The sequence below is a fragment of the Raphanus sativus genome, unplaced genomic scaffold (assembly GCF_000801105.2).
Source record: "Raphanus sativus cultivar WK10039 unplaced genomic scaffold, ASM80110v3 Scaffold0164, whole genome shotgun sequence".
In the NCBI taxonomy this organism is placed as follows: domain Eukaryota; kingdom Viridiplantae; phylum Streptophyta; class Magnoliopsida; order Brassicales; family Brassicaceae; genus Raphanus; species Raphanus sativus.
The window spans coordinates 16,377-42,030 of record NW_026615484.1 but is presented as its reverse complement, the minus strand read 5'-3'; the positions used below and the strand labels follow the sequence as shown (position 1 = coordinate 42,030).

The 25,654-nt window shown below is 36.7% G+C and overlaps 7 protein-coding genes across 7 annotated transcripts; 5 read left to right on the top strand and 2 right to left on the bottom strand.

The window, feature by feature from the left end:
- Positions 1–344: 344 nt before the first annotated feature.
- LOC130501324 (glutamate decarboxylase 5-like) lies at positions 345–2,504 on the bottom strand. Its single transcript, XM_056996220.1, has 6 exons — positions 2,374–2,504; positions 2,074–2,278; positions 1,794–1,994; positions 1,245–1,713; positions 1,058–1,110; positions 345–982 (listed from the first exon to the last, which is right to left on the bottom strand). Exons 1-6 carry the CDS (start codon positions 2,454–2,456, stop codon positions 521–523), a joined length of 1,473 nt encoding a protein of 490 aa, XP_056852200.1. The 5' UTR covers positions 2,457–2,504; the 3' UTR covers positions 345–520.
- A 1,141-nt stretch (positions 2,505–3,645) lies between these two features.
- Positions 3,646–5,027, bottom strand: LOC130501323 (F-box/kelch-repeat protein At3g16740-like). The gene has a single exon (XM_056996219.1). The coding sequence runs from the start codon at positions 4,936–4,938 to the stop codon at positions 3,763–3,765; it is 1,176 nt and encodes a 391-aa protein (XP_056852199.1). The 5' UTR covers positions 4,939–5,027; the 3' UTR covers positions 3,646–3,762.
- Positions 5,028–6,664: 1,637 nt separating this feature from the next.
- Positions 6,665–8,032, top strand: LOC108812447 (uncharacterized). The gene is made up of 4 exons (XM_018584706.2): positions 6,665–6,949; positions 7,084–7,166; positions 7,678–7,733; positions 7,813–8,032. Exons 1-4 carry the CDS (start codon positions 6,778–6,780, stop codon positions 7,889–7,891), a joined length of 390 nt encoding a protein of 129 aa, XP_018440208.1. The 5' UTR covers positions 6,665–6,777; the 3' UTR covers positions 7,892–8,032.
- A 616-nt stretch (positions 8,033–8,648) lies between these two features.
- LOC130501327 (purple acid phosphatase 17-like) lies at positions 8,649–10,514 on the top strand. The gene is made up of 3 exons (XM_056996222.1): positions 8,649–9,288; positions 9,438–9,594; positions 9,681–10,514. The coding sequence occupies exons 1-3, from the start codon at positions 9,100–9,102 to the stop codon at positions 10,334–10,336; spliced, it is 1,002 nt and encodes a 333-aa protein (XP_056852202.1). The 5' UTR covers positions 8,649–9,099; the 3' UTR covers positions 10,337–10,514.
- Positions 10,515–11,644: 1,130 nt separating this feature from the next.
- Positions 11,645–13,863, top strand: LOC130494369 (dihydropyrimidine dehydrogenase (NADP(+)), chloroplastic-like). The gene is made up of 7 exons (XM_018584708.2): positions 11,645–12,106; positions 12,302–12,556; positions 12,636–12,806; positions 12,882–12,994; positions 13,076–13,265; positions 13,339–13,448; positions 13,532–13,863. Exons 1-7 carry the CDS (start codon positions 11,825–11,827, stop codon positions 13,686–13,688), a joined length of 1,278 nt encoding a protein of 425 aa, XP_018440210.1. The 5' UTR covers positions 11,645–11,824; the 3' UTR covers positions 13,689–13,863.
- Positions 13,864–15,127: 1,264 nt separating this feature from the next.
- LOC108838761 (glutamine synthetase cytosolic isozyme 1-3) lies at positions 15,128–17,255 on the top strand. Its single transcript, XM_018611642.2, has 7 exons — positions 15,128–15,308; positions 15,584–15,623; positions 15,724–15,827; positions 15,930–16,085; positions 16,169–16,460; positions 16,550–16,603; positions 16,705–17,255. Exons 1-7 carry the CDS (start codon positions 15,235–15,237, stop codon positions 17,047–17,049), a joined length of 1,065 nt encoding a protein of 354 aa, XP_018467144.1. The 5' UTR covers positions 15,128–15,234; the 3' UTR covers positions 17,050–17,255.
- Positions 17,256–22,734: 5,479 nt separating this feature from the next.
- Positions 22,735–25,163, top strand: LOC130501326 (probable inactive receptor kinase RLK902). Its single transcript, XM_056996221.1, has 2 exons — positions 22,735–24,134; positions 24,328–25,163. Exons 1-2 carry the CDS (start codon positions 22,820–22,822, stop codon positions 24,918–24,920), a joined length of 1,908 nt encoding a protein of 635 aa, XP_056852201.1. The 5' UTR covers positions 22,735–22,819; the 3' UTR covers positions 24,921–25,163.
- Positions 25,164–25,654: the final 491 nt, after the last annotated feature.

Here is a 25,654-nt window from a genome sequence, read left to right as displayed (position 1 = left end):
TATCAGCTAGCACCACACTACTGAGATTTTGATTCCATTTAGTTCTTAGTTTAATTTTTTATGAACAAATAATTTGTGGTTTAGTTACGGTCTGGTTTCTCATTATTATAGAGATTTTAGTTCATAAATGAAAGGAACCTATCTCACTTATGTCACAGATGTATCACTAATATGAAAAGAACAAAAACATCATATCTTAGATTATGTTTAATATTTTCTGTTTCAGTTATTGAAAAATAAAACACAAAATTCAATTAAACCAAACTAATCTTATTTTCAAATCAATTTGTTATATTGTTTGGTTAGGTTTTGTTCCAGGCAAACATATAGTGAACAAACCTACACTATAACTACCAAGTACTATTGATCAAGACTCAAACAGACTCTTGAGAAATCACTCTTATGGTTTATAATGCCATGAAATAAAAACAAAAACTTAAGTTCAATGGTCTAAATTAAAAACCTTATTACCATGACTGGTCCAAAAAAGAAGCATGGTCACTGACTTAGCCTTAGGCCCTTAACAGACAATATTTCTTTTGTTCTCCACGAGGCGTTTCCAATACTTAGCGATATCCTCCAACGACATCTTAGCAGTCTTCTCTTCACCACCACTAACCTTTGTAGCTGCTGCTATATGTGCAATCCGGCTAGGAAGCCCTTCAATCTCTTTCAGTACCTGTAAGATGTGTGTGATGAGTCTGTCTGCAAGGCCTCGGCTAAAGTCTTCCCTGATAACAACTCTAAGCACAGCAATGTGTTGTGCATCAGCAGGCATAGTGTAAGCTGGTATGATCCACCCAAACTTCCTCAGAGACTCTGCAATCTCAAACACTGTGTGTTTGCTACTGTCCTTGAGAGAGAATGCAACTAGTGGCACACCAATATCTTTAGACACAATGTTGAACTTCCCTGTCATCTCTATTCCTTCTCTTAGCCTCCTTGCATTGTCCATGCAGTTTTCCATTATGTTCTTGTATCCCTTTTATGATTATATAGTTTATTAGAATAGGATGAAACTGTAAAAATATATATATAATATAAGAGTAACAAGTACCTCAAATCCTAGGCGGATAAACTGATAGTACTGAGCAATGATTTGGCTTGACCCTGAAAAGAAACCGAGTTTTTATTAGAGGAAATGCGATGATGAAATTATTGGATAAGCTAGAAGTTAGAATTTTTCATAGTTTGTAATAGCATAATTAACCAGTATTAAAAAAAATTAGTGGGTTATACAAAACCTTTAGAAAAATTAAGAGTGAAAGTGGGTTGATCAGCTCCTAAGTAGTTGATGTGAAAGACAAGGTCCTCAGGCAAATCATCTTTGGTTCTCCAGACAATCCAACCAACTCCTGCATAGACAAGTCCATACTTATGACCACTGACGTTGATACTCTTCACCCATGGAAGCCTAAAGTCCCATTCGAGATCAGGGTAGAGGAAAGGAGCAATGAATCCTCCACTGGCTGCATCAACGTGAATAGCAACATCCCAACCAGTCTCTGCGTTTTTCTCTGCTAAGAGATCGTTTAGTGTCTTCACATCCTCAAATTCTCCTGTAAGTGTGGATCCTAGAATAGCTGCAACGCAGATTGTATTCTCATCCACCATCTCTACAGCTTTAGTTGGGTCCAGGACGTAATAGCCTTCACTTAGTTTCACCTCTTTGAGCTCTACCTCAAAGTACCTTGCAAATTTCTCCCAGCACACCTACCCGGATGATACACTAGTTACATAAAATGTACTAGCGGATGAGAAGTAAGGTTATATATATATATATATATATAGACCTGAACATTGGCGCCAGTTACAATGTTAGGATTATCAGTAGGCAGACCCTGAGCTCTTCTCCTCTGTTGCCATTTTCTTTTGAAAGCTAAACCGGCAAGCATTATAGCCTCTGATGAACCAACAGTTCCGCATCCAATAGCAGCCTCGTCTTCTCCAACGGGTGCATGGAACAAGTTGGCTATCATATTGACACACCGGTTCTGAAGAGGAGAGAGATCAATATGTATTACTTATAATGAAAGAAAAAACAGATGGTGAGAGACCAAAAAAAAGAGGAACCTGGAGCTCGGTGGTGACAGGATATTCATCCATGTCAACATAGTTCTTGTTCACAGCTTCCATCATGAGTTTGTCACACTCAGGTTCCATCCAAGTGGTTACAAAGGAAGCTAGGTTAAGCCTAGGGTTGCCATCAAGCATCAACTCATCATTGATTACTTGGTAAGCAGCGTCCTTGGGCATGGAATTTTCAGGCATCTTGAACCTATTTCAAGATATGCAAAAAAAATAGTGCAATCATAAAAAAAAAACACTAAAGATGAGGAAAGAGTCGAGCATAAGGACAGAGAGAGAGAAAACCTGGGAATAACAGCACGGACATATCTGGAAGCGAAAGTGGAATGTAAATGCTCCTCTGACTCCGAGTTTGTGGCGAGTGCCATTATCTTTTAACTTGTGCTCAAATTGTTGAACAGAAGAGAAGAATAAATGTTAGAAGTTTTATTTTACAGATAAATAAAGAAAGCAAAAACTATATTTACCAATTTAAGAACTAACTCCCTCTTTTCACTAGCCGCCCCCTTGACTCTCTCTTCCCCTTGAATTGTGTGTTGTATACTATTATTGTCAGAGAGAACTACATCACAGTAGTAAAACAAGAACTGGTGTAGTAGAATCGATCTTATGAAAATCTACAGATCCTTGTGAGTGTGTATACTTTGACAATGATAGTATACAACACACAATGCACGGCACTTTCAAATATGCTGCACAAGAGATAAGCATGATGAGTCTAAGAAGCTATACGGAAAATAAACTAATAAAAGGTTCCTCAAATATAAGATGAAGAAGCATTTTCATTTTCAAAGAAACCACCAATAGTCTCGGAGTCTCTCCGGAAGCTTATATAAAATGTCACAGTATTACGCACAACCAAACAAATGTTGCATAAAGGGAGAGCCCTCACAGAGTCTGAAAAATCTTTAAACATCATACACTAAGCCAATAGTTGCTACAACGAGCCTCTCTCACCAATATTCCAATTCTGTTCTTATCAAAAAGCAAAGACACATTACTACTGAAAATATACATCTCTTCAGTGTCAAAAGAAAAGTATAAGCAGCTCGCTGTCAAAAGCATTAGCTCACAGTGTTTGGAAGTGACTTCGGATTCAGCATTAGTTTTTAGCTCCGCATATGCTGTCTTGCAGAGGGGATTGTATTTGTTTTCACAAGAGAATGGGTAAATATCTCTCTCATTGAAAGCCAAACGCATGACCCAGATTATATAGTTTAAATAACTTCATGAGTTACATTATTCCGATCTGCTTGTCCCTCCCATGGCTCTGCTGATTAGAACATGTGAAACCACCACATCCACAGGTTGAACGTCAACCACAGCAGCACCAGGTTCTCCATGCCGAAATGGACATTACAAGTCAAGCTATGAACCACAACAATGAAACAAAATGGATTTTATGCAAAGAAGAGACGATAAAAATACAATTTGTTGGGAAGAAAAAAGAGTCCAGAGAGCATAGATACTCCTTTCTTTTTTCAGGGAATATACAATGCTAAAGAAAGCTTCAAGGAACAAACTCTAGACGTCATCACTTTTAGAGGCAAAGACAACCTAATTAAGATGTATTTGAGTGTTTCAGAGAAATGTGGGAAGAGATACAAATTAATAGTCAAAAAAAAAATGACAAAAGAAAACATGAAGTAAGCACGACAATAACAAGTCACTAGATTAGGGTGGTGTGTTCTTCTGTTTTCCTGGTGGCGCAGCTTGATTGATTCTCACCGAGCTTGGAACATAAGAGCACACAGTTGGCCAACCATCTACTTTTGCAAGACCTTCGAGATCCACTGTTTTGAAATATCTATTTTCGCCAATGATGTAAGCCATGTTACGAGTACCTAGGTTCATATCAATAAACACGACCATCTTCTTCTTCACGTCAACGAAGAAACTTGACGAGTAATTCACAAACTGAAAATTGGTGAATGGGTTCATCTCAACCGCTAAGAACAACTTGTTCCACGACACTCCACTGGGTCCAACCTTGCTACTAATCCATATGTTCAACGTGCATGCTGGTGCGTCAGATTTCTGTAACAAGACAGCAATCTGCTCTTCTCTAACGCTAGACAGAGACATTTTATCTCCGTAGGGACCGCAAAAAGGCAGAGGCAGAAGCGGTCCAAAACTCTCTGTTGTAAAGTTGAAACCTAGTAAAAAGCGCCTTTCTGTTGTTTCTTGTGGCGCAAGCTTCTCTTCGGCAAACCAGTAAGTATTTCCCTTGATAGACAAGCCACCGTGAAAATACTGTATATGCCAGTCTGGATTGACAACAACAAGCTTCCAAGAGTTAGAGTTTAAACTGAAGATTTCAAACTCCAATACTTGGCGATTTACTCTCCGGTAGTAACTGTTCACAAATCTCAGGACTTTGTGGCTACGCCGCGAGAACTTGGTCTTCTTCTCGTATCCGAAAGCATACCTGTCATATCTACTGTAAAAATCTCTGGGTTTGATCCACCTTGTTTGTCCATTAAAAGGGTTCCAAACAACAAGCCTATATTCTTTGGTGACGCATAACAACAAACCATGGCAGTGAAAGATTTCAAGTATTTTGACTCCGTCATGAGCAGCGTCGTCTAGGCTAACAAGTTTACCAATAGGCTCTATAGATGGAGATGGATCGACGGGATTGACACTCATCAAGTAAACCTTGTAGTCGAGCATCATCACCACCTGAAACTCCTTCCTCTTTGCTGCTTCACCTCTGTACTTCTTTGTAAAACTCCTATCTTTTGATATAGTGTTCCACTTTTTGCAGGTGAATCTCACTCCTCGCAGCGATGTCATCGGAAGCTTAGAGAGCACCTCCTCCGCCATGTCCCTTGGAAGTTCCGATATCATCGTCGCAGCTATTGTTTCAGTAATCGAAACCAGCCTCTTTCCTTTTCGGATCTATATATATTTATAGCTATAGCTATAGCTATGCACACCAGATAAATTTATGACCGTATTTGGATTAGGGTTTTAGGGCTAAACTTAGTGTACAAGGTGTTTGGAAAAAAAATTTGCTAGTACCAAACCATTATTTATGTTGTATTGTAATAAAAAAAGGTAAAGTCTATCGTCTTATTAATTTAATATTCAAAACTAATTAAATAATTTATATTAAAACTAAAAATTATGTTAAAATTTTAATTAATTGAATAATTAATCCACACAAATATGCAGACCATCATCTAGTATTCTAAATCTATGGTTTGTAGGTCTCAGCATCATTTTAATCACCCAATTTCATTAAAAGTGCTGGTTTTCCTTTTTCAAAATACCAATAATAATTCAAAAATAAACATACAAAATGAATATAATCTATATTTATTAGTGTATAGAATCTAACCAACTTCGGTTCTAAAGAATTTTATTCTAAATACAGTCATAATCAATAATCAACATAAATTTGTGACACCTAACAAAATAACAAAAGAAAACAGTGAAATTACATTTATAACTAAAAGTACATATATACTTTCCACTGTTCATTCAAATATAAAATGTTTGTAATGTATTTTTTTCAATATACTGTCCCGTCTGTAAAACAGATTTACCCTCATAAGTAATATTCTACCGTAGTTTTTAGGCAAAAAATAACAATAGTTCTCTTTTTTTAATAGAGTAGATAATTATTTTTGAGTACTTGCGTATATAATGTGGACTTAATATTCTACGACATTTTTGACAAACAGAAACCAAACCGAATCATATAACCCAATCTGACATTAAATTTAAGGCTGGACAAATAAACCAAACCCGATCCAAAAAATATCAAATGGATTTTGTTTTATGGTATTTTGGGTTATGGATATTATCCGAATCAAATCCGGATATAAATGGATATCTGATAGAATCCAAAACATTCAAAATCTCGAAATATTGTACCAAACATAGGATCTCAATTCTTAAGATGTATCTAAAATACACTAAGATATATTGAATATCTAAAATAGTTATCTATTACATGAAGGTTAGTAGTTCTATTACATGAAAGTTGATGGTTGAAAATGGCGGCTGAAACTTGAAGTTTTTAGATTTGGTTTTGTTTTCATTGAACAATGTTTCTCAGTTCATGAGAAATTGATTTTCGTTTAATGCTTCCATTTATTTGGTTTCATTTCTATCAATAAATATATTTTTTTCGATTTTGATTGATCATGGTGATGTTCCTTTCTTACTTTTGAATTGATTTTACTTATGTTTTGGTTACAAAATAAATACAAATCTAGCATTTTAAAATCGAAGAACCGATTTTACTTATTTTTTTAGTTATAAAATAGATATAAATCTAGTACTTTTAAACCGAATAATCGATTGATACCCAAACTCGAAAATACATCGGATTGTACCAGTTTTTAAAGATTTATTAATCCCGATCCCAATCTGATAAAACTTGAACCGAATTTTCATATAATCTAAATAGGGCTGATTTTGATAAATCCTAAAAATCAAAACTTGATTGGACAAAACCGAAATCCGATTGGGATCGAATGACCAGGAGATCCATTTGTGGGTTAATAGGCCGTAAAAGGCCCATTAATTAAAAGAAAGGAAAAAAAGAAAGTCAAAAGGACAAGCCGGCACTCGCTTTCTGCGTAAATACGTGTCGGTAGCGCGCAGAATCCAGATCATAAAAGAAGAGGACCGAAAGAAAGAAAGAAAGAAAGCGAAAGAGAGATCTAGAAGAAGAAGATGGCATTGCAATGGCTGATCCTGACGTATGTGGTTGCAGCGGAGGTCGCGATCGCCGTCATATTGACTCTCCCTTACCCTATGCTTCTGAAGAAACGCGTCGTGTCACTCGTCTCCCTCATACTCCAGCCTGCCGCCTCCATCGTCGCCTTCGCCGGGTTTCAACTCCTCGGTAACCGCTTCTCTCTCTCTATCTGTCGTTGATCGTTTTATTCGTGATTCGATATGGTCTTTATAGTTAGGGTTTCGAGCCGGAATTGATTTTGGTATTAAATGAATTGATTTGGCTCTCATGCGTGTTTTCAGATATTTATTGGAAGAATGAGCATAGACTAGAGTGCTCATCTGAGGTTTGCACTGCTACAGAGCGTGATCGCTACGAGAAATCCGTAAGCTTAAGATCCGTTTCCTCACATTTGATACTTCTTGATATGTTTGTTCGTACTTATTTTTTCATTGCTGAAGATGATAAAATCATTCGAGGATCGAGTTTATTGCTTAAGTTAGTTGAATGAAACTAGATGTTGAGTTCTTCAGTAGCTTCAATCGATTGTGTATTTTGTCACAGACTCCCAGGGATTTTAGTAGTTCATGTGGTTTAGTATTCGTCTCTAATGAGCTAGCTTATACTGTATAACATAGCTGTGGAATCTTATTTTAGTAGAACCATCAGGGATGTACTTTCTTTGATAGATTTATCAGAATAGAACTGGTGCCAATACTGTTTGTGTGCCCTGTTCTTGTGGATATGTTGGTGGTTGATCGTTGATGCGAGATAACCACTCTTCTCTGTTCTTGAACCGAACCTTAGTGGTATTCAATCTGTTATTTGCGGCTTCTGTTTGTCATTCCCTAAAATGTCTCGGTTCAGTAAAGTTACAAGTTTTACTTGTGTGGCAGATCTACAAGGCTCAGAGGAATGTGGTTCTGTGTGCGGCGGGGATCCTTCTCTACTGGTACATCATCAACTAATCAAACACCTCACACTCCACACTTACGTAATTGAATTGACTTTATATTCTCTCATCATGACAGGTGTATTCATCGCATCTGCAAGTACAACAAAGACCTTGAGCATTTGGAGGAACTAGAGAAGAGATGCAAGGCAGAGTAGTAGTCTCCCTCTTCTGTTATTATATCACCTCGGCTTGTTAGTAGACCACGATTTCCCTCGATGAATCTTTGCACAGACCTTATTTGTGTTTGATCTTGCAACTTTGATTTACTTTTCGAGAAACAGCATGTTTTATTTCTATTTTCGTGTCCGGAAAATTGACGTTTACATATTAGTTGCAATTATATGTGCATTTGCTTTGGGATAGCCTTGCGAGAGCCAAACCTGGTTAGGTTTCTAGGGGTTGATGGTCCCGTCCGGTTTGATAGACCTATTTGCCAGGATCAAACTGTCGAATCAATTTGTTTATAGTATTTGGAAGCTTAGCTACAAACTGGTTTTGTCTAAAGAGATGGACCGAAACAACCGTAACGGATCATTGGGATTTCCATTTTTATGACACATTCTAACCTCGAGTAAACAATAGATTTAAACCTTAGCTTTAACAGAATAATTAAAAAACGGTACTGGAAGTGGAACAGTGACAATAGTGTCGTCATATGGTAGGTTGTAGCAGCATTGTCCGCTGTTAAAACTTGTCTGAGAGTGAGTATGTGGTCCACTAGCAATGCTACCTCGTGACTCAATCTTTTCCAAAACATTAAAAGAACCAACCCATCATATGATTGGGCACGTAACGTTTCCACTAGTTACCGACCTTCTTATAGATGATTAATCAAAATTAGACAATTGTACCGAGCCAAAAAAGAACATTTCCTATAGATCGCCGTGTAATACTTTTTATTAGTTTTACCGTAAACTTTAAACCACAACTTCATTATTCATTTTTACTAAAAACTCAAAACCTAAACATAGGGTTTTGTATATATAATTTTTTAGAATTTGAAATCTTCCACAAACAAAACCAATTCTCTGAGATTCAGACAGAAAATGAGAGGTGGGTCTGAAAATTGAAGAGCAGAGGATGAAAGGAATAAAAAAAAAAGATGCGGCTACTGGTTGGAATATCCTTCAGCATCTCTTACCACACCTTCTTTTTCTCTACCTTTAATCATTTTTTTATGTTTAAAAAGCATCTTCTTCTTCTCCCTCCTTCCTCATCATCATCCTTTAACCATCCAACATTCATCCTCTCTATTTCTCAGTATATACATTCATAGAGAAAGAGATAACAGATTCTCTTCCTCCAAGCCACTCAAAGTCTTAGATATCATATTTTACCATATATATTATTGTTAGCCTTACGTATGGATTCTCATCAAACGTTAATATCCGCTACAGCAGCGAGCCTGTATTTTCTATTATGTGTCTGCATGACGAACGGTGAGCTTCACAGATTCATCGAGCCGACGAAGAGCGACGGTTCCGTTAGCTTTATAACCATCGGCGATTGGGGTCGCCGTGGCGACTACAACCAGTCTGTTGTGGCCTACCAGGTTTGGAATATTCTAAATAATATACCATAATTGAAAAGTCTTGTTATTATTCTCTCGTACATAATAACTGTCTTAAAAAAAAACTTTTGTCTTAAAAAAACATTTGTCTTTTTAATTTACATTTTTAAATAGTTAATTAATTAATACAGATGGGAAGGGTTGGAGAAAAGATAGGATTAGATTTCGTGGTGTCCACGGGAGATAACTTCTACGACAATGGATTGTTTAGCGAACACGATCCTAACTTCAAAGAGTCTTTCTCTAACATCTACACTGCTCCAAGTCTCCAGAAACAGTGGTACAGTGGTAATAATCCAAAACTTCTACTCTGTTTTTTGATGAGTTTATGTATTTTGTAATCACTCTCTTACTGATATACACAAATGATGCAGTCTTAGGGAACCATGACTACAGAGGTGACGCAGAAGCTCAGCTAAGCTCTGTCCTCAGAGAAATCGACAGCCGTTGGACCTGTCTCCGCTCTTTTATCGTCGACGCAGAGTTGGTCGAGCTCTTCTTCGTTGACACGACTCCTTTCGTGAAAGAATACTACACAGAAGAAGATGGTCACACGTACGACTGGCGTGCGGTCCCCTCTCGCAACTCTTACGTTAAGCATCTCCTACGTGATGTCGAAGCTTCTTTGAAGAGATCCAAAGCGACGTGGAAGATTGTGGTTGGTCATCACGCGATGAGAAGCATTGGCCATCATGGAAACACTGTTGAGCTAGTTGAAGAGCTTTTGCCGATTATGAAAGAGAACGGTGTTGATCTTTACATGAATGGACACGACCATTGTCTCGAACATATTAGCGATGAAGATAGTCCTATTCAGTTTTTGACGAGCGGTGCTGGTTCCAAGGCTTGGAGAGGTGATGTTGACCCGACCACTAACAATCCTAAGTCTGTGAGATTTTATTATGATGGTCAAGGGTTCATGTCTGCTAGATTCACTCACTCGGATGCAGAGATAGTCTTCTACAATGTGTTTGGTGAGGTTTTGCACAAGTGGGTTACTTCTAAGGAGCTTCTTCATTCCTCTGTTTGATCAGAAGTATAAATAATTTTTTGTTTCCTTGTAATTTTTGTAACATATCTTTCAAGTCCTATTGCAGGCTAGGTAGGCTTCCTGCTTAGTTTAGCATCATTTAGCTATAGCTTATCCCAATAAAACATTATTTAAATGTAATGTAATGATTGTCTTAATGATTTTCTTCTTAATGTTATTGTCTTGACTCATTTGCATACATAATCATTTTCTAGTTTAGTACAAAGTGTTACCTTGCATCTACATGGCTCTCATCTCAACATCCCAGAGAAACGAACCGAAAGTCACAGCCTCCAAGACAAGACAAGCCTCTTCATTCCACCAAAACTGATCTTTATCTGTTCGTTACCTTCCCTTAGTACTAACTTCAATTCTGGGATTCTCCTATGAGAACATAAAAATATTCTCATTCATAATCGAACTCCAAAGTATATGGAAGCTTCAAACACTAACTAGTGGACCAAACCAAACTGCTAGTCACTGAATTAGTCGAAACAAACACTAACATACACAAGTAAAAGCTCACATCAAGACTCCTTCACATCTTGATCAAGTAATTTTTTTTAATATAATGTTAAATTTATTCAAAGAAAACTGCTTTTGTACATCATGTGCAACGTTTTTTAAGAAGTAAAAATAAATATTTTCCTAAACAGAGCAAACTCAAATACAATGTTAACTTCAGGCCCGTGTCTCTGTGCATAACTGTATTTACTTGTGTTCATAAGATTGTAGCAAAACCTATAGAGAACGATGTCAGTTCCAGGTAAATACGATGAATCTTTGTTCTGTCACTCAGAGTCTCGATCAGTTTGGAGCTGATCAAGCTGCTGTTTGAACAGCCGCTGTGATAAGATGAGGATTGCTCACCAAAATCTGAGAGCGAGACTGATAGGCCTACCGGAGACTGTGGGAAGTATGAGCCATTAGGCTTAACAGTCCATTATATATACAATATGGGCCCATAAACTCATATCTCTTAAGACGCAACCTTAGCCTAACGGTGGATTCGGTTACGTACATCTTACACGAATCTTTAGTATTTGGCGTATAAGTTCAATCTTCTATCATTAGTTTATCCACACGGTTGACCCTTCACGAATCGGTGACAGATCAGAAAAAATGGGAGAGATAAGATACAGAAAATGAACTGTTAAATACAAATGATTAGAACTTAAGATTAATATGGATTCTCTATCTTATAGAAGATGAGAGTCTATTATTATTTGGGTCACTAATTAATTAATTAAGTAATTAGGAACTCTCTTGTTGTAAATTTCAATTATTTCTCCACATGGCACCCGAGAGAAGTTGGAAACCAACCAATTATTACAACACACTCCTTCTCTTGTCTTCTTAACTCCTATCTGATCAATTTCGAAATCCTACGCTTTCTCAAACGTCTTATCTTCTACCTCTACCAACACTCTGTTCCTCGGATAAAAATCTATACAGTTTCCACATTAATTCTATCAACCAATTGCATCCATGAGTTTCGCCTTGACTCGCTTCTCTGGACTCTCTTCTAAAACCACCTTATCACCCGACTTCGATCACTCCTCCTCTCGCCGCCGGAACGTTCTACCTCCGAACAGAGTTGGACTCAAGATCTCTTCATCTTCCTCTTCCTCTGAGCCTGATCTCAGTGTCACCGTAAATGGCCTCAAAATGCCGAATCCTTTCGTGATCGGGTCGGGTCCACCCGGTACCAACTACACCGTCATGAAGAGAGCCTTCGACGAAGGCTGGGGTGGCGTCATCGCTAAAACCGTAACCTCCAATAAATTCATTTGACCTTTTTTTCTCGAATCTGTTTCTGCGTTGACTTTTTCTCCATTCTGTTTATCGTTGACTTTTTCTCCATTCTGTTTCTGCGTTGACTTTTTCTTGAACCAAGAACAGAGTATTTAGGTTTGTGTATGATTATGATGATGTTGATTGAATATGTGATTTGTATTGGTTTAGGTTTCACTAGACGCATCCAAAGTCATCAACGTGACACCTAGATACGCCAGGCTACGTACCGGATCAGCAAAAACAGATGTGATCGGGTGGCAGAACATAGAACTCATCAGTGACCGACCTCTCGAAACCATGCTCAAAGAGTTCAAGCAGCTGAAACAAGAGTACCCTGACCGGATCCTCATCGCTTCCATCATGGAGGAATACAGCAAAACCGGCTGGGAAGAGCTCATCGACCGCGTCGAGCAAACCGGTGTTGTGAGTATCCCCACAAACACACACATTCTTTTAAAACTCGTAGATTCTTAATTGAGAGTGATTGTGTTTGTTTGTATAGGATGCTTTAGAGATCAACTTCTCGTGTCCTCATGGTATGCCAGAGCGTAGAATGGGAGCTGCTGTTGGACAAGACTGCGCGCTTCTTGAAGAGGTTTGCGGATGGATTAATGCTAAAGCTACAGTTCCTGTGTGGGCTAAGATGACTCCTAATATTACTGACATAACAGAGGTTTGTTTTGTCTTTTGTTCAGTCACTACACTTGTTTAAGTTGTGTGTTTTAAACCATGTCCGTTTTTCTTTTAGCCGGCCAGGGTATCTCTAAAATCAGGATGTGAAGGAATCTCAGCCATCAACACAATCATGAGTGTAATGGGAATTGATCTCAAGACGTTGCATCCTGAGCCATGCGTTGAAGGGTTAGCTTAGTCTTTCTAATGTCAACGTTTTAGCAATCTCTTGTAATGGCGTCTTGTTGATGTTTGTTACTTTTTTTGCAGTTACTCAACTCCAGGAGGCTACTCTTATAAGGCTGTTCGTCCTATTGCGCTTGCGAAAGTTATGAATATTGCCAAAATGATGAAGTCCGAGTTCGGTGAGAACAAAGACTGTTCGCTTTCTGGTATTGGAGGAGTTGAAACTGGCTATGATGCAGCTGAGTTCATTCTCCTTGGATCAAATACTGTACAGGTGGCTAAACTCAACACTGCCCCTCACTTTAGACCCTAAGAGACTCAATAGTTGCTTTTGGTTGGTATGGTAGGTATGCACAGGTGTGATGGTGCATGGCTATGGTCATGTGAAAACTCTATGCGCCGAGCTTCAAGATTTTATGAAACAGCATAACTTCTCGACGATAGAAGACTTCAGAGGGTATGAGCAACGCTTTTTTCATAGCTTTTTTATTTTTAATATTTATCCTTGCTTGCTTGTCTCATGTTTGTTGTTGGTATTAGGCATTCGCTTCAGTACTTTACAACACACACAGACTTAGTAAGGAGACAGAAAGAAGCTATTGAGCAGAGAAAAGCCGAGAGGAGAGGTTTGAAATCTGATAAAGATTGGACTGGAGATGGATTCGTTAAGGAGACTGAGAGTATGGTTTCTAACTAAGTTCAGTAGCTTGATCAAGTGATGGAATCAGATATTCAATAAAAGTTTACAACTTCATTCACAACTTCTTAAATGTCACTTGCAAAGAAAAAAAAACAAATGTATATCTTATTTTCTTAACATTGTGTATCATTCATTCATTTGTATAATGTATCCACTGCCACATTTCTTTGTTCTTACGAGATGGCTTAAATTTGAACCCATAGTAATGAAATTGCTTTAAAAAGTGAATTTGGTCGGTAACATGTCTGGACGAATTTTAACACTTTAAATTATCTAGTTAATCAATAAAACCTAATAACGTTAAACTTTTGTTCTATAAACGATTCTAAGCTTTAAGATTCTGCTAAACATGAGCTTTCTACCTCTTTAAATGAACGAGAAAAAATATTTACATGTACTTCTTGAATTCTTGTTTGGATTCAATAAGTTTTGAGTTGTGTTTAATTTTTTTTTAAAGATTATAATATTTTTCTAAAAAGAAATTTCTACTTGGACCACAATTTAAGATGGATTAGTCTTTTTTATCAAAACAATACTGATCTTTTAGTTTCTCTTTATTATAAGCTTCATGTATTTCTTAAGCTTGTCCACTCTTGGTTTGTGGGTCAATGAATATTGAATTTAGTTATATTACAAAGTCAGAAGCACAGTAAAAATTAGTATGTTGAATGTCTATTGTGACACAAATAGTTGTAGAAGAATAGAAAAAAGGAGACTTAAAATCACAAATATATAAAAATAGGCATTGCAAAAGTTAGAGTTTCAAAAAAAAAAAAAAAAAAAGGCATTGCAAAAGTTAATAAGGCTATTGGCTGGAAATACTATGTTCAACACATAATATAATCGTCTAATACATTCGTAAACAACAATTTATGAATTTTGGAATCAAAGAAGCATTAAAGAAAACATCTTCATTCGCATATGGGCTAAATATTATTTTTGCGATTTTGAGTACCGAGTTTTCAAATTGATTCAGTATGGTAAATTGGTAATCAGTTTTATGTTTGAGCTTCTTGTTTTTCTCCCTTCCATACCAAAGGAAAAAAAATAAATACATTCACAAAATACCATTGGATTAAATCTATTTGGAAAAAGATCAATGATTCAAAATACAAGATGATTGAATATAACTTAGCTATTATGTACGTAAAAGACAAAAATAGCTATTAATACAAGGGAACTCGGTTAGTTACCTAACTAGTTTGCATGTTCATCAACAATTCTAGTTATACTATTTAATCATAGATTTACATATATTAAAATATTGTTATCATAATCTGTATCTAAACAAGAGAAGAATCTTAACTGAAACAATATAATAGTACTAATTAATTATTTAAAAGATAAACATTGCTACGCAACAATGAATAAATCACCAATTTACTAGAATCATGTATTGACCACCGTAAATATCTGAAAACAATCATAAATAAATAAATAAATAAACAGAAATAGCTCTATAAACACTCAGAGAAGTTTTAATGATCGACTCTTCCCTAAACAACGCTGATTGATTAGTAACTTTTGTTTCTCCTACGCAGCCATGTCTCTGCTCTCAGATCTCGTCAACCTCAACCTCTCCGACACAACCAAGCAAATCATCGCCGAATACATATGGTTTGATCTCCCTTTCACGACAACTCTCATTATCTCTGTTCTTACAATTGCTACGGTCAGAACGCTTTGCTTTTTACGTTATTTTTTTTTGCTATCGATCTCTTATGTTGGTTTTGCGAATTTTGGTTTGAATATGATTCGTTTCACTCGGTTAACGCTGTCATGCGGCGATGAGATTGACGTGTGCAACAACAACATAAACTTGTCTCTTCTTTTTCTTTTATTTGTCGTCTTCTTGGTTTGTGATGTTTCTCGTGTGAATTGTGAATGAACAGGATCGGTGGATCTGGAATGGACATTAGAAGCAAAGCCAGGGTAAATCAATACTCTGTTTATCTATCCTCTGTTTTCTTACTCTGTTTTTTACTCTGTTTCTTGTATGGTTGATCTATACGATTTATTCTGGTTTGCATAGACACTACCAGGACCAGTGACCGATCCATCAAAGCTTCCCAAGTGGAACTACGACGGATCAAGCACCGATCAGGCCTCCGGAGATGACAGTGAAGTCATTCTATAGTATGTTCTTCCATCATGTCTATATACAGCATTTAATATGAAATAAATAAATAAACATATCTTGTCTTTAATTTTAATCCTGTTTTGTTTCAATTTATATAGCCCTCAGGCTATATTCCGTGATCCGTTTAGGAGAGGCAACAACATTCTGGTGATGTGTGACGCTTACACGCCGGCCGGTAACCCAATTCCAACCAACAAGAGGCACAACGCTGCTAAGATCTTCAGCGACTCAAAAGTTGCCTCTGAGGAGCCTTGGTACTCTCCTCCTCCTCCTCTTCTTGGTCTTATCAGTTAATCATATACTAATACTCTTTCTCTCCATGTGACTCAAAAAAAAGGTATGGAATTGAGCAAGAATACACACTGATGCAAAAGGATGTGAACTGGCCTATTGGTTGGCCTGTTGGTGGCTTCCCTGGCCCACAAGGACCATACTACTGCGGCGTGGGAGCTGACAAAGCCATTGGTCGTGACATCGTGGATGCACACTACAAAGCCTGTCTTTACGCAGGTATTAGCATCTCTGGTGTCAATGGAGAAGTCATGCCTGGCCAATGGGAGTTCCAAGTCGGTCCTGTTGAGGGTATTAGTGCTGGTGATCAAGTCTGGATCGCTAGATTCCTTCTGGAGGTACTAATCTACTTTAACCAGTTCTGTACCCATTACAAGCTTAACTAAAACTTTACCAAATGGCTCATCCATCTTCTCTATTTTTACAGAGGATCACTGAGATCTCTGGTGTAAACGTCAGCTTTGACCCAAAACCAGTCCCGGTTAGTGTCTCTTAATGTGTTATTGTTTGATTTTATTTATTTTATTTATTTATTTTCATGTGTTAATGTTTTTGTAACGTATTGTTTGCATGGATGTTCAGGGTGATTGGAACGGAGCTGGAGCGCACTGCAACTACAGCACGAAGACGATGAGGAACGATGGAGGGTTAGCGGTTATAAAGAAAGCGATAGAGAAGCTGCAGGTGAAGCACAAGCAGCACATTGCTGCGTACGGTGAAGGCAACGAGCGTCGTCTCACTGGGAAGCACGAGACGGCAGATATCAACACGTTCTCATGGGGAGTGGCGAACCGTGGAGCTTCGGTGAGAGTGGGACGAGACACTGAGAAAGAAGGCAAAGGTTACTTCGAGGATCGTAGGCCGGCTTCTAACATGGATCCTTATGTCGTCACTTCCATGATCGCCGAAACCACCATCCTCGGTTAAGTAATCAACCGCATTTTATAATGTTTGGTTTGTCCGGTTTAGTGTTTTTTTAAAAAATTTTTTAATTTGCGAATTTTCATTTGCACTACTAATAATTTATTTTCATGCCCTAGTAGTAGTATTGACGATGCTTTTTTCATTTCGAATAATTAAATAAAAGGATGTTTATGTTGGAAATTTAAAACTAAAAATGTTATTACTGGGTTTTTTTGTTGTTGTGTTTGAACTCGTCAGGAGGAATAAGATTTTGTGATTATGAGAAATAATATTTAAACTAGGTGTTTTGCCCGCATTTGCGGGCTTAATAATTTTCTAAATTACTAAATAAATATATTATCAATTCGAGAACCATTAAAATAAATTATTTTCATGCTTTTTATATATTTAATAATTAGTTAAATATTAGTTTTATATAAAATAAAGTTTTCTTATTTTAATAAGATATTTTTATTACATAATTTTTTGAAAATATTCATATATACATAAAACTATACATATGTATTTATATTTATTTTTAAAATATTTTGATGTAAAATATTTTGGATCACATAATATATAATTTTTTAGATAATGATGAGAATCAAATTAATGAAATTCATTTTTAATTTGTGAGCAATTTTATATTAACAAATCTAATCTAATTATTTATTAAAGGTAATGAAGATTTTAAATGCTTTAAATTTTACCGTGAGAAAAGGAAAATCGTTTTGAAAATAGTAATATAAACTACTTGTTTTTCAGTTATTTAAAATTAATATTTTTTTGGATCACATAATATATAACTTTTTAGATAATAATGAGAATCAAATTAATGAAATTCATTTTTTAGATTTTGGATAAATCTTACTATTATTAATTTTAATCAGTTACTAATCAAATAAATTTTTTATTTTTTATTTTTAGCTTAATTATATATTTTAAGTCACTTAATATTCTTTTTTCAATTATTTAAAACTAAGAATTTTATTTGATTAATATTTAGTTATATACTTTATGTTTTCAACTTTACATTTTAAAAAATTTCAGATAACAACACAACATTAATATATGAATTATATTTATATTTAAAAATATTTTTAGATTTTGGATAAATCTTACTATTATTAATTTTAATCAATTATTAATCAAAAATAATAATTTTCGTTTTCATTTTAGCTTAATTATATATTTTAAGTCACTTAATATTCTCTTTTCAATTATATAAATTAAGAATTTTATTTGATTAATATTTAGTTATATACTTTATGTTTTCAACTTTATATTTATGTTTTCAACTTTATATTCAAAGAAATTCAGATAACAACACAACATACATATAAGAATTATATTTATATTTTAAAATATTTTTAGATTTTGGATAAATCTTACTATTATTAATTTTAATCAATTATTAATCAAATAAATTAATTTTCGTTTTATTTTTAGCTTAATTATATATTTTTAGTCACTTAATATTTTCTTTTAAATTAAATAAAATTAATAATATCATTTAATTATATTTAGTTATATACTTTATGTTTTCAACTTTATTTTAAAAAAATTCAGATAGCAACACAACATACATATAGGAATTATATTTATATTTTAAAATATTTTTAGATTTTGGATAAATCTTACTATTACTAAATTTAATCAATTATATAATCAAATAAAGTAATTTTCGTTTTTATTTTTACCTTAATTATATATTTTATTCATTAAGGGTAATATCGATATTAACCACTCTAACTTTTAACGTGAGAGCTCCGTCGCGAGAATTTACTTCGCAAATAATAGTATAGATACTGCTGAATATTCTCTTTTCAACAATATATAATGTATGTGACCAACATACGAATTTAAGAAGAAAGAAAATAATAAGGAATCCAAATATTAATTTCGAAGACGCATGAGTGGTGGAAAACACCATTATATTAGCGCACGTGCTCTGTACTCCCGAGTCCCTAATCACATGCATTGTTTCGAGACTTGCTTGATTTGATAAAGTCAAATCAACTTTAGAATTAAACACATCTATGTGATTTTTTTTTATCAAATCTATGTGATATTTGTTTATTGAGTGGGATATCCGTGAATACTCCAATACTCCAGTAAGAAAATGTTTTAATCCTCTTCAATCCTTGACGTATTTGGCCATGCTAACTAAAAAGAAAAAAAACATTGACGGGAAGTGGTAATAACGTTTTAATAAGATCTAGCAAGTCATATGATACGACGCAAGGACATTTGTTAGTACTTAAAAGTTTTATTCAATGCATTTTAGTATCACACTTCAACACGGGTTTTCTTTTTAACTGAATTTTCTTGTAAAGTTTTTTTTTTTTTTTGTAACTTGCTTTCATAAATAAAGAAAAGACTAAAAAACGTTTTACAAGCCCAGTGACTATAGTCAGCCCAACCCCAAGTTTGAATCACATTTAGAACCCACTAGTAGCCCAAAAGAAATTAAAGAGAAGCCCAAGTTTAGAGTCTGTTAATCTTCTGATCGATGGCTTTGGCGAACCTCGATTGTATCGAGTGGAGAAGAGGATAGTTGCAGTGATGGAGATCAAGTACTTCGCAACCAGCTTTGCATCATCTGTGATGATCTGATTGGGTTGTCCCCTCTGAAGTTCTGAAGCTTGTTCCTTAGTTGACTATCAATCACCTTGAAGAGTTGTTCTATGGATCGGAAGGTGTTGGAGTGTAGTCTAGCGTTTCTCTCATTCCACACCCAATAAAGCGTCGATTGTCATGCCAATAGAGTTAGAGATCGTTGAGCAGTCGGTGAAGGCAAGGAGTTCATTTGTTGAACAGTATCGGACCAGTTCGGGTGAGCTAGCAAGCGCAGCCTGCCAGTTATCTTCCTCCAGAGGTTATACCCATAGTCACAGGCGAAGTAGATATGATCCCTGGACTCCTGAGCCGAGTTGCAGAGCAAGCAAGCTCCATCAACTCCCAGTCCCCAACGTAGAAGGCGGTCTCTTGTTGGTATCCTGTCTTTACCAGTTCTTGTAAAGTTAGTGACTTAATAATCATGATGTCTGACCTACTTTAATTTCCCGCTTTGAAATTAATAAACAGAAATAAGATAAAAATTTCGAACAAATAAAAAAGAAAGAGAATATCAAAGTAATGTTGAAGTTATCGACCAACCAAGAAACAACAAAGAAAACCTACAAGTAGTTCGTTATATGCCTGGAATTGTGAAATGGTATTTTCGTTATTGAGATATTCTTTAAATTGGATTTTTTCATAAATTATATTAGTATCTAATTAAAGGGCATCTTAATAAACCAAAATAACGAAAGAGAATCTAAAATTGTTAAATAGGAACTTTTTTTTTGAACACCCGTTAAATAGGATCTTAAACTGTTTAAAAATGGGTGCTGTCTTTGACAAAAAAAAAATGAATGCTGTCTTATTGGGTATTATGTTTACCATGTTAAGCCCAAGAACCTAAGGTTTGTAGTGATCATTGCTTTGTAGTGAAGGTTTTGATCCCTAAAAACCTAAGTTTGTGTCACGTCACTCCCCTTGTACCCCTTTATATCATATTTTGTTTGCTAACAAACTTGAAACAACGTAAATGAAAGCGAGAGAGACCGCAAGTTGGTAGAGGAATACTCGTCGCTTAGAAGATCTAGCAGTATAAAACACTATTCGAATCTAATTTAAAACTAATATTATATCTGATCTACCAAAATGAATATGACCACAAAAGGAATAAGAGAAAAAAAGATAAAATGAATGAAGAGTAACAAAATAATAGAAATACTAATTCTTTAATGTTTTTACCAGATTTGATAAAGTTATTTTGCTCTATAATTTATTAATTTTTTAAAAAATGAGAATGAACATTTAAAAGAAATATTCTTCTAAGCCAAGTTACAAAAAAAAAATATTCTTTATAAATAGTATCAAATTTGAAGAATGAAAAGGAATTAGCTATTCTCATTGTTCTTTTGCTCACCATTTATAATGAATAGCTTAAGTTAACTATAGAGAAATATATTTGTTCTATTTTCTGGCACATAACATGTTATTGTAGGCTTGTAGCCGTTGCTTCCCCGACGCTCAATTACATAACACTGATTGTGGTGACAAATTTCATATGGGACCCCTTGTGATTGATATTACAGACTGGATCATATCCAAAAAACACATCTGTATGAACATTGTACTACTGAAATGGTAGATTTCTAAGATTATTTTTATTCATGGGAATCATGAATATATGAAACGAATAACTATAGAAGCCTTTTTCTTACCTTTTTCTGGCAGATAACATAATTTACTTATATTTGGTCTTTTATTCTTGTCAGAAGCCTATAATACCCGATCTTGATAAATTATATATTTCCCGACTAATGCATCTTCAAGAGTATAACTATAAAATAATTAGAGCTTCACTAGACTTTGAATTGGATGCAAGAAAGGATTACAGTTTTAAGTTTATTGTAGCCGTTGCTTCCCGAATTGTAACGCTCAGTTACATAACACTGTGACAAATTTAAAATGGGACCCCCTTGTGATTGATATTACAGACTGGATGGATCATATCGAAAATAACACATTGATACAGAGTGGAGAGACAGTTACAAAATAAAAGAGAATGTGTTTTCTTTTGTTATGTAAAGCTTTAATGCTGTAAATTATTGTTGTTGGCTTTTTTTTACGTGTTATGGTCCTCCTACCAGTCCTTTAACCCACCACCCATGTTCTTTCTTCATTTTTGCCTTTACAACCATGCATCATTGATTACTCTACAGGAAAAATCAAGTTTACATGAGAAAAAAATAAAAATAATCAAGTTTATTTATGAATAAAGAACATAGAAGTAAGTGTGTATCTTGAGAAGGGGGCTCCACTCTGCTCAAATGCAGAGAATATCATGATCTTAATTCTTAGCTTAGCACATTTTTTTTAATAAACCCTTTGGATTCCATTAAATCCAATATTAAAATTAATACTATTAGTCCCCAACTAAACTGATCCACTTGCTAATTTCTTCATTTTCATACGAGTGTCAATCAACTGCGACAGATTTTTTTTTGGGTAAAGAATCTTTAGTAGTTAGAGAGACAAAGCAGGTAGATTAGATAAGACAATAACATAACTAAGGTCCCTCACATTGACAAATCACATTTAGATACCAAACATGATACATAACCAATCACATTATTCCTGTCCCAAGCATAGACAAGAGAGATGACGTCACTGTAGTAATAGAAATATCGTTTTTGTCGCATTTAAAAATGTAACAAAATATTAAATATTCAAAACCCTAAAAGAAAAAAGAGGAGACCGAGAACTTTAAGGGGGATGTATTCAACTGAGAGTTTCAGGTGATTTGTATTAAAATGACAAATCCACTGTTATTCAAACATGAATTTTAAAAACTCATTTAAAATCCACTGTTATTGAACTTGACATTTCGTAAAGTACTCTGAAATCCACTGTTATTGAAAATATTTTAAGTTGTGGGATTTTAAAGTTTTGAGGTGATTTTAGGGTGTTTGGGTGGAGTTTCTTAGTTAAAATAAATAAAACTCAAATCTCATTATTTTAGGTGATATTCTAGAGTAGTTTAACAAAGATCACCTAAATCTCTGCAACTTATTAAAATCATCTAAAACTCCATTAAAAATCAAATCACATCAAATGCTAAATTGAATACATCCCCCTAAGTGTTTGACTGCTAGCTTTCACTACACTCACTCCTCTCTGTAATAATAACCACCACACCTTTCTTCTTCAGACATCTCTAGGGTTTCGTTCTCTCTTCTTGATGACTCCCTCAATGGCGAGTCTCTCCACATTCCTCTCGATTCTCCTCCTCCTCTCTCTCCCTCTTCCCTCAACCCAAGACCTCGCCGCCGACAAATCCGCCCTCCTCTCCCTCCGCTCCGCCGTCGGCGGCCGCACATCCCACTGGAACACCGAACAAACCACGCCATGCAACTGGACCGGCGTCGCCTGCGACGCCGCCACCAACCGCGTAACCGCCCTCCGCCTCCCCGGCTTCGCCCTCTCCGGCAACATTCCCGAGGGTATTTTCGGAAACTTAACGAATCTCCGCACACTCAGCCTCCGCCTCAACGCGCTAACCGGCGCTCTCCCTACGGATCTCGCCGCCTGCTCCGACCTCCGGCGTCTCTACCTCCAAGGAAACAGATTCTCCGGAGAGATTCCACCCCTCCTGTTCGGTCTAAGCAACCTCGTGAGGCTGGATCTCGGGGAGAACGAGTTCACGGGAGAGATCTCCTCGGGGTTCAAGAACCTCACGAGGCTCAAGACTCTGTTCTTGGAGAACAACAAGCTCTCTGGGCCTCTTCTTGATTTGGGCTTGGGCTTGGGCTTGGATCAGTTCAACGTCTCTAACAACTTGTTGAACGGATCTATACCGAAGAGTCTTCGGAAGTTTGGTTCTGATTCTTTCCTCGGGACTTCGCTCTGCGGTAAGCCGCTCGGTGTTTGTAGTGACGAAGGGACTGTGCCGAGTCAGCCTATCTCCGTCGGGAACATTCCCGGAAAGAGAAAGAGGAAGCTCTCCGGCGGAGTGATAGCCGGGATTGTGATCGGTTGCGTGGTTGGCTTCTTCTTGATCGTTCTTGTTTTGATGGTTCTCTTCCGGAAGAAGGAAGACGAGAGAACAAGAGACATCAAGCAGCTTGACATCGAAGTTCCGGAGGAGAAGACGACGGCGGTGGAAGCAAATGAGCCATCCACGGCGGCGGCGACGGCGACCGCGACGAAAGCGGTGGAAGTGAACAGCTCAGGGACGGCGAGGAAGTTAGTGTTCTTCGGGAACGCGACGAAGGTTTTCGAACTGGAGGATCTGCTGAGAGCTTCGGCGGAGGTTCTTGGGAAAGGGACGTTCGGGACGGCGTACAAGGCGGTGCTTGACGCCGCGACGTTGGTGGCTGTGAAGAGGCTGAGGGATGTGACGGTGGGGGATAGAGAGTTCAAGGAGAAGATTGAGGTTGTTGGGGCGATGGATCATGAGAACTTGGTGCCGTTGAGAGCTTATTATTACAGTGGAGATGAGAAGCTGCTTGTGTATGACTTCATGCCTATGGGAAGCTTGTCTGCTCTCTTACACGGTTAGAGTTCTTCTCTTAGTCTCTTTCTCTGCTAAATAACTGATTTTTTTAAATGCTAATATTAATATTATAGTTTCTCTGCTTAATCTTTAAAAGTCCTTGTAATAATTTTTGTAGAATTAATAGTTTTTTGTAGAATGTGTTGTGTTATAGTCTCAGTGAATATATGATTAATGTAATCGCTATGTTATAGGAAACAAAGGCGCAGGACGGAGTCCACTAGACTGGGAAGTCCGAGCACGTATCGCTCTTGGAGCAGCTCGTGGACTAGACTATCTACACTCGCAAGACCCATTGAGCTCTCACGGAAACGTCAAGTCTTCCAACATCCTCTTAACGAACTCACACGACGCACGGGTCTCTGATTTCGGTTTGGCTCAGCTAGCCGGTTCCTCATCCACGACACCAAACCGGGTTACCGGGTACCGTGCGCCGGAAGTAACTGACCCTAGTCGTGTCTCGCAGAAAGCGGATGTGTATAGTTTTGGTGTGGTGCTGCTAGAGCTGCTCACGGGGAAGGCGCCGTCTAACTCGGTGATGAATGAGGAAGGGATGGACTTGGCGAGGTGGGTGCATTCGGTGGAGAGGGAAGAGTGGAGGAGTGAGGTTTTTGACTCGGAGCTGGTGAGTTCGGAGACGGTGGTGTCCGTGGAAGGAGAGATGGAGGAAATGCTGCAGCTGGGGATTGAGTGTACGGAGCAGCACCCTGACAAGAGGCCAGTGATGACGGAGGTGGTGAGGAGGATCCAGGAGTTGCGCCTACCGGGTTCGGATCTGGTGGGCTAGACCATTGGATTGGAGAAGCTTCAGAGGCTTATGATGGATGTCTTTAAGGAATCTTTGCTGTTTAAATGTTGGTTTAAGAGTATGGCAGGGAATTAGAGTTGAGGTCGTTAATTAGATGTTCTTAATTTTGTTTTTTTTTCTTTCTTAATTTTATTCTCATGTGTGGGCACTGATGATGAGGAGTTCGTTGTGGTTGTAATTATTATTGCTTTTTAACTTTAACTTTGTTTCAGTATTGTTTCAGCCTTTTATCTCTTTAATACCAGTAGTATGCAGCCTAAAATGAAGACGGATAAGCTGGTAACTACAGATTTATATTATCAACTACTCCTAACACAATAGATATTGATGTCTTTATGTTCATACTTCACTAGATACGATCATACGACTAAGTCTGGAAATTTTAATTTTCCCAAAGAAAAACAACAAGGTTGGGTGCAATGAATGTGTAGCTAACATTGTGGCAGACCAAGTTCGTAAATACAAAATTATTGAAGTTATGTAGGGTTGCCTTTCCTAAATGGCATTTTGTAATCATTAATATATGTTACAACTTTTGAGGTCTCACTTTATCTTTTACTACGTGTTACTCTAACGCAAACGCTTCCTCATCAGTCTCATGTCCTTGTGGTTTATGAGAACATGGAGGAAAAAGATACCGATATCTCTTCCCATGATGTTTTAATATCCTTTGTCCCCTCTTTTCACATCATGTCATTGTAGACGTAATAAAT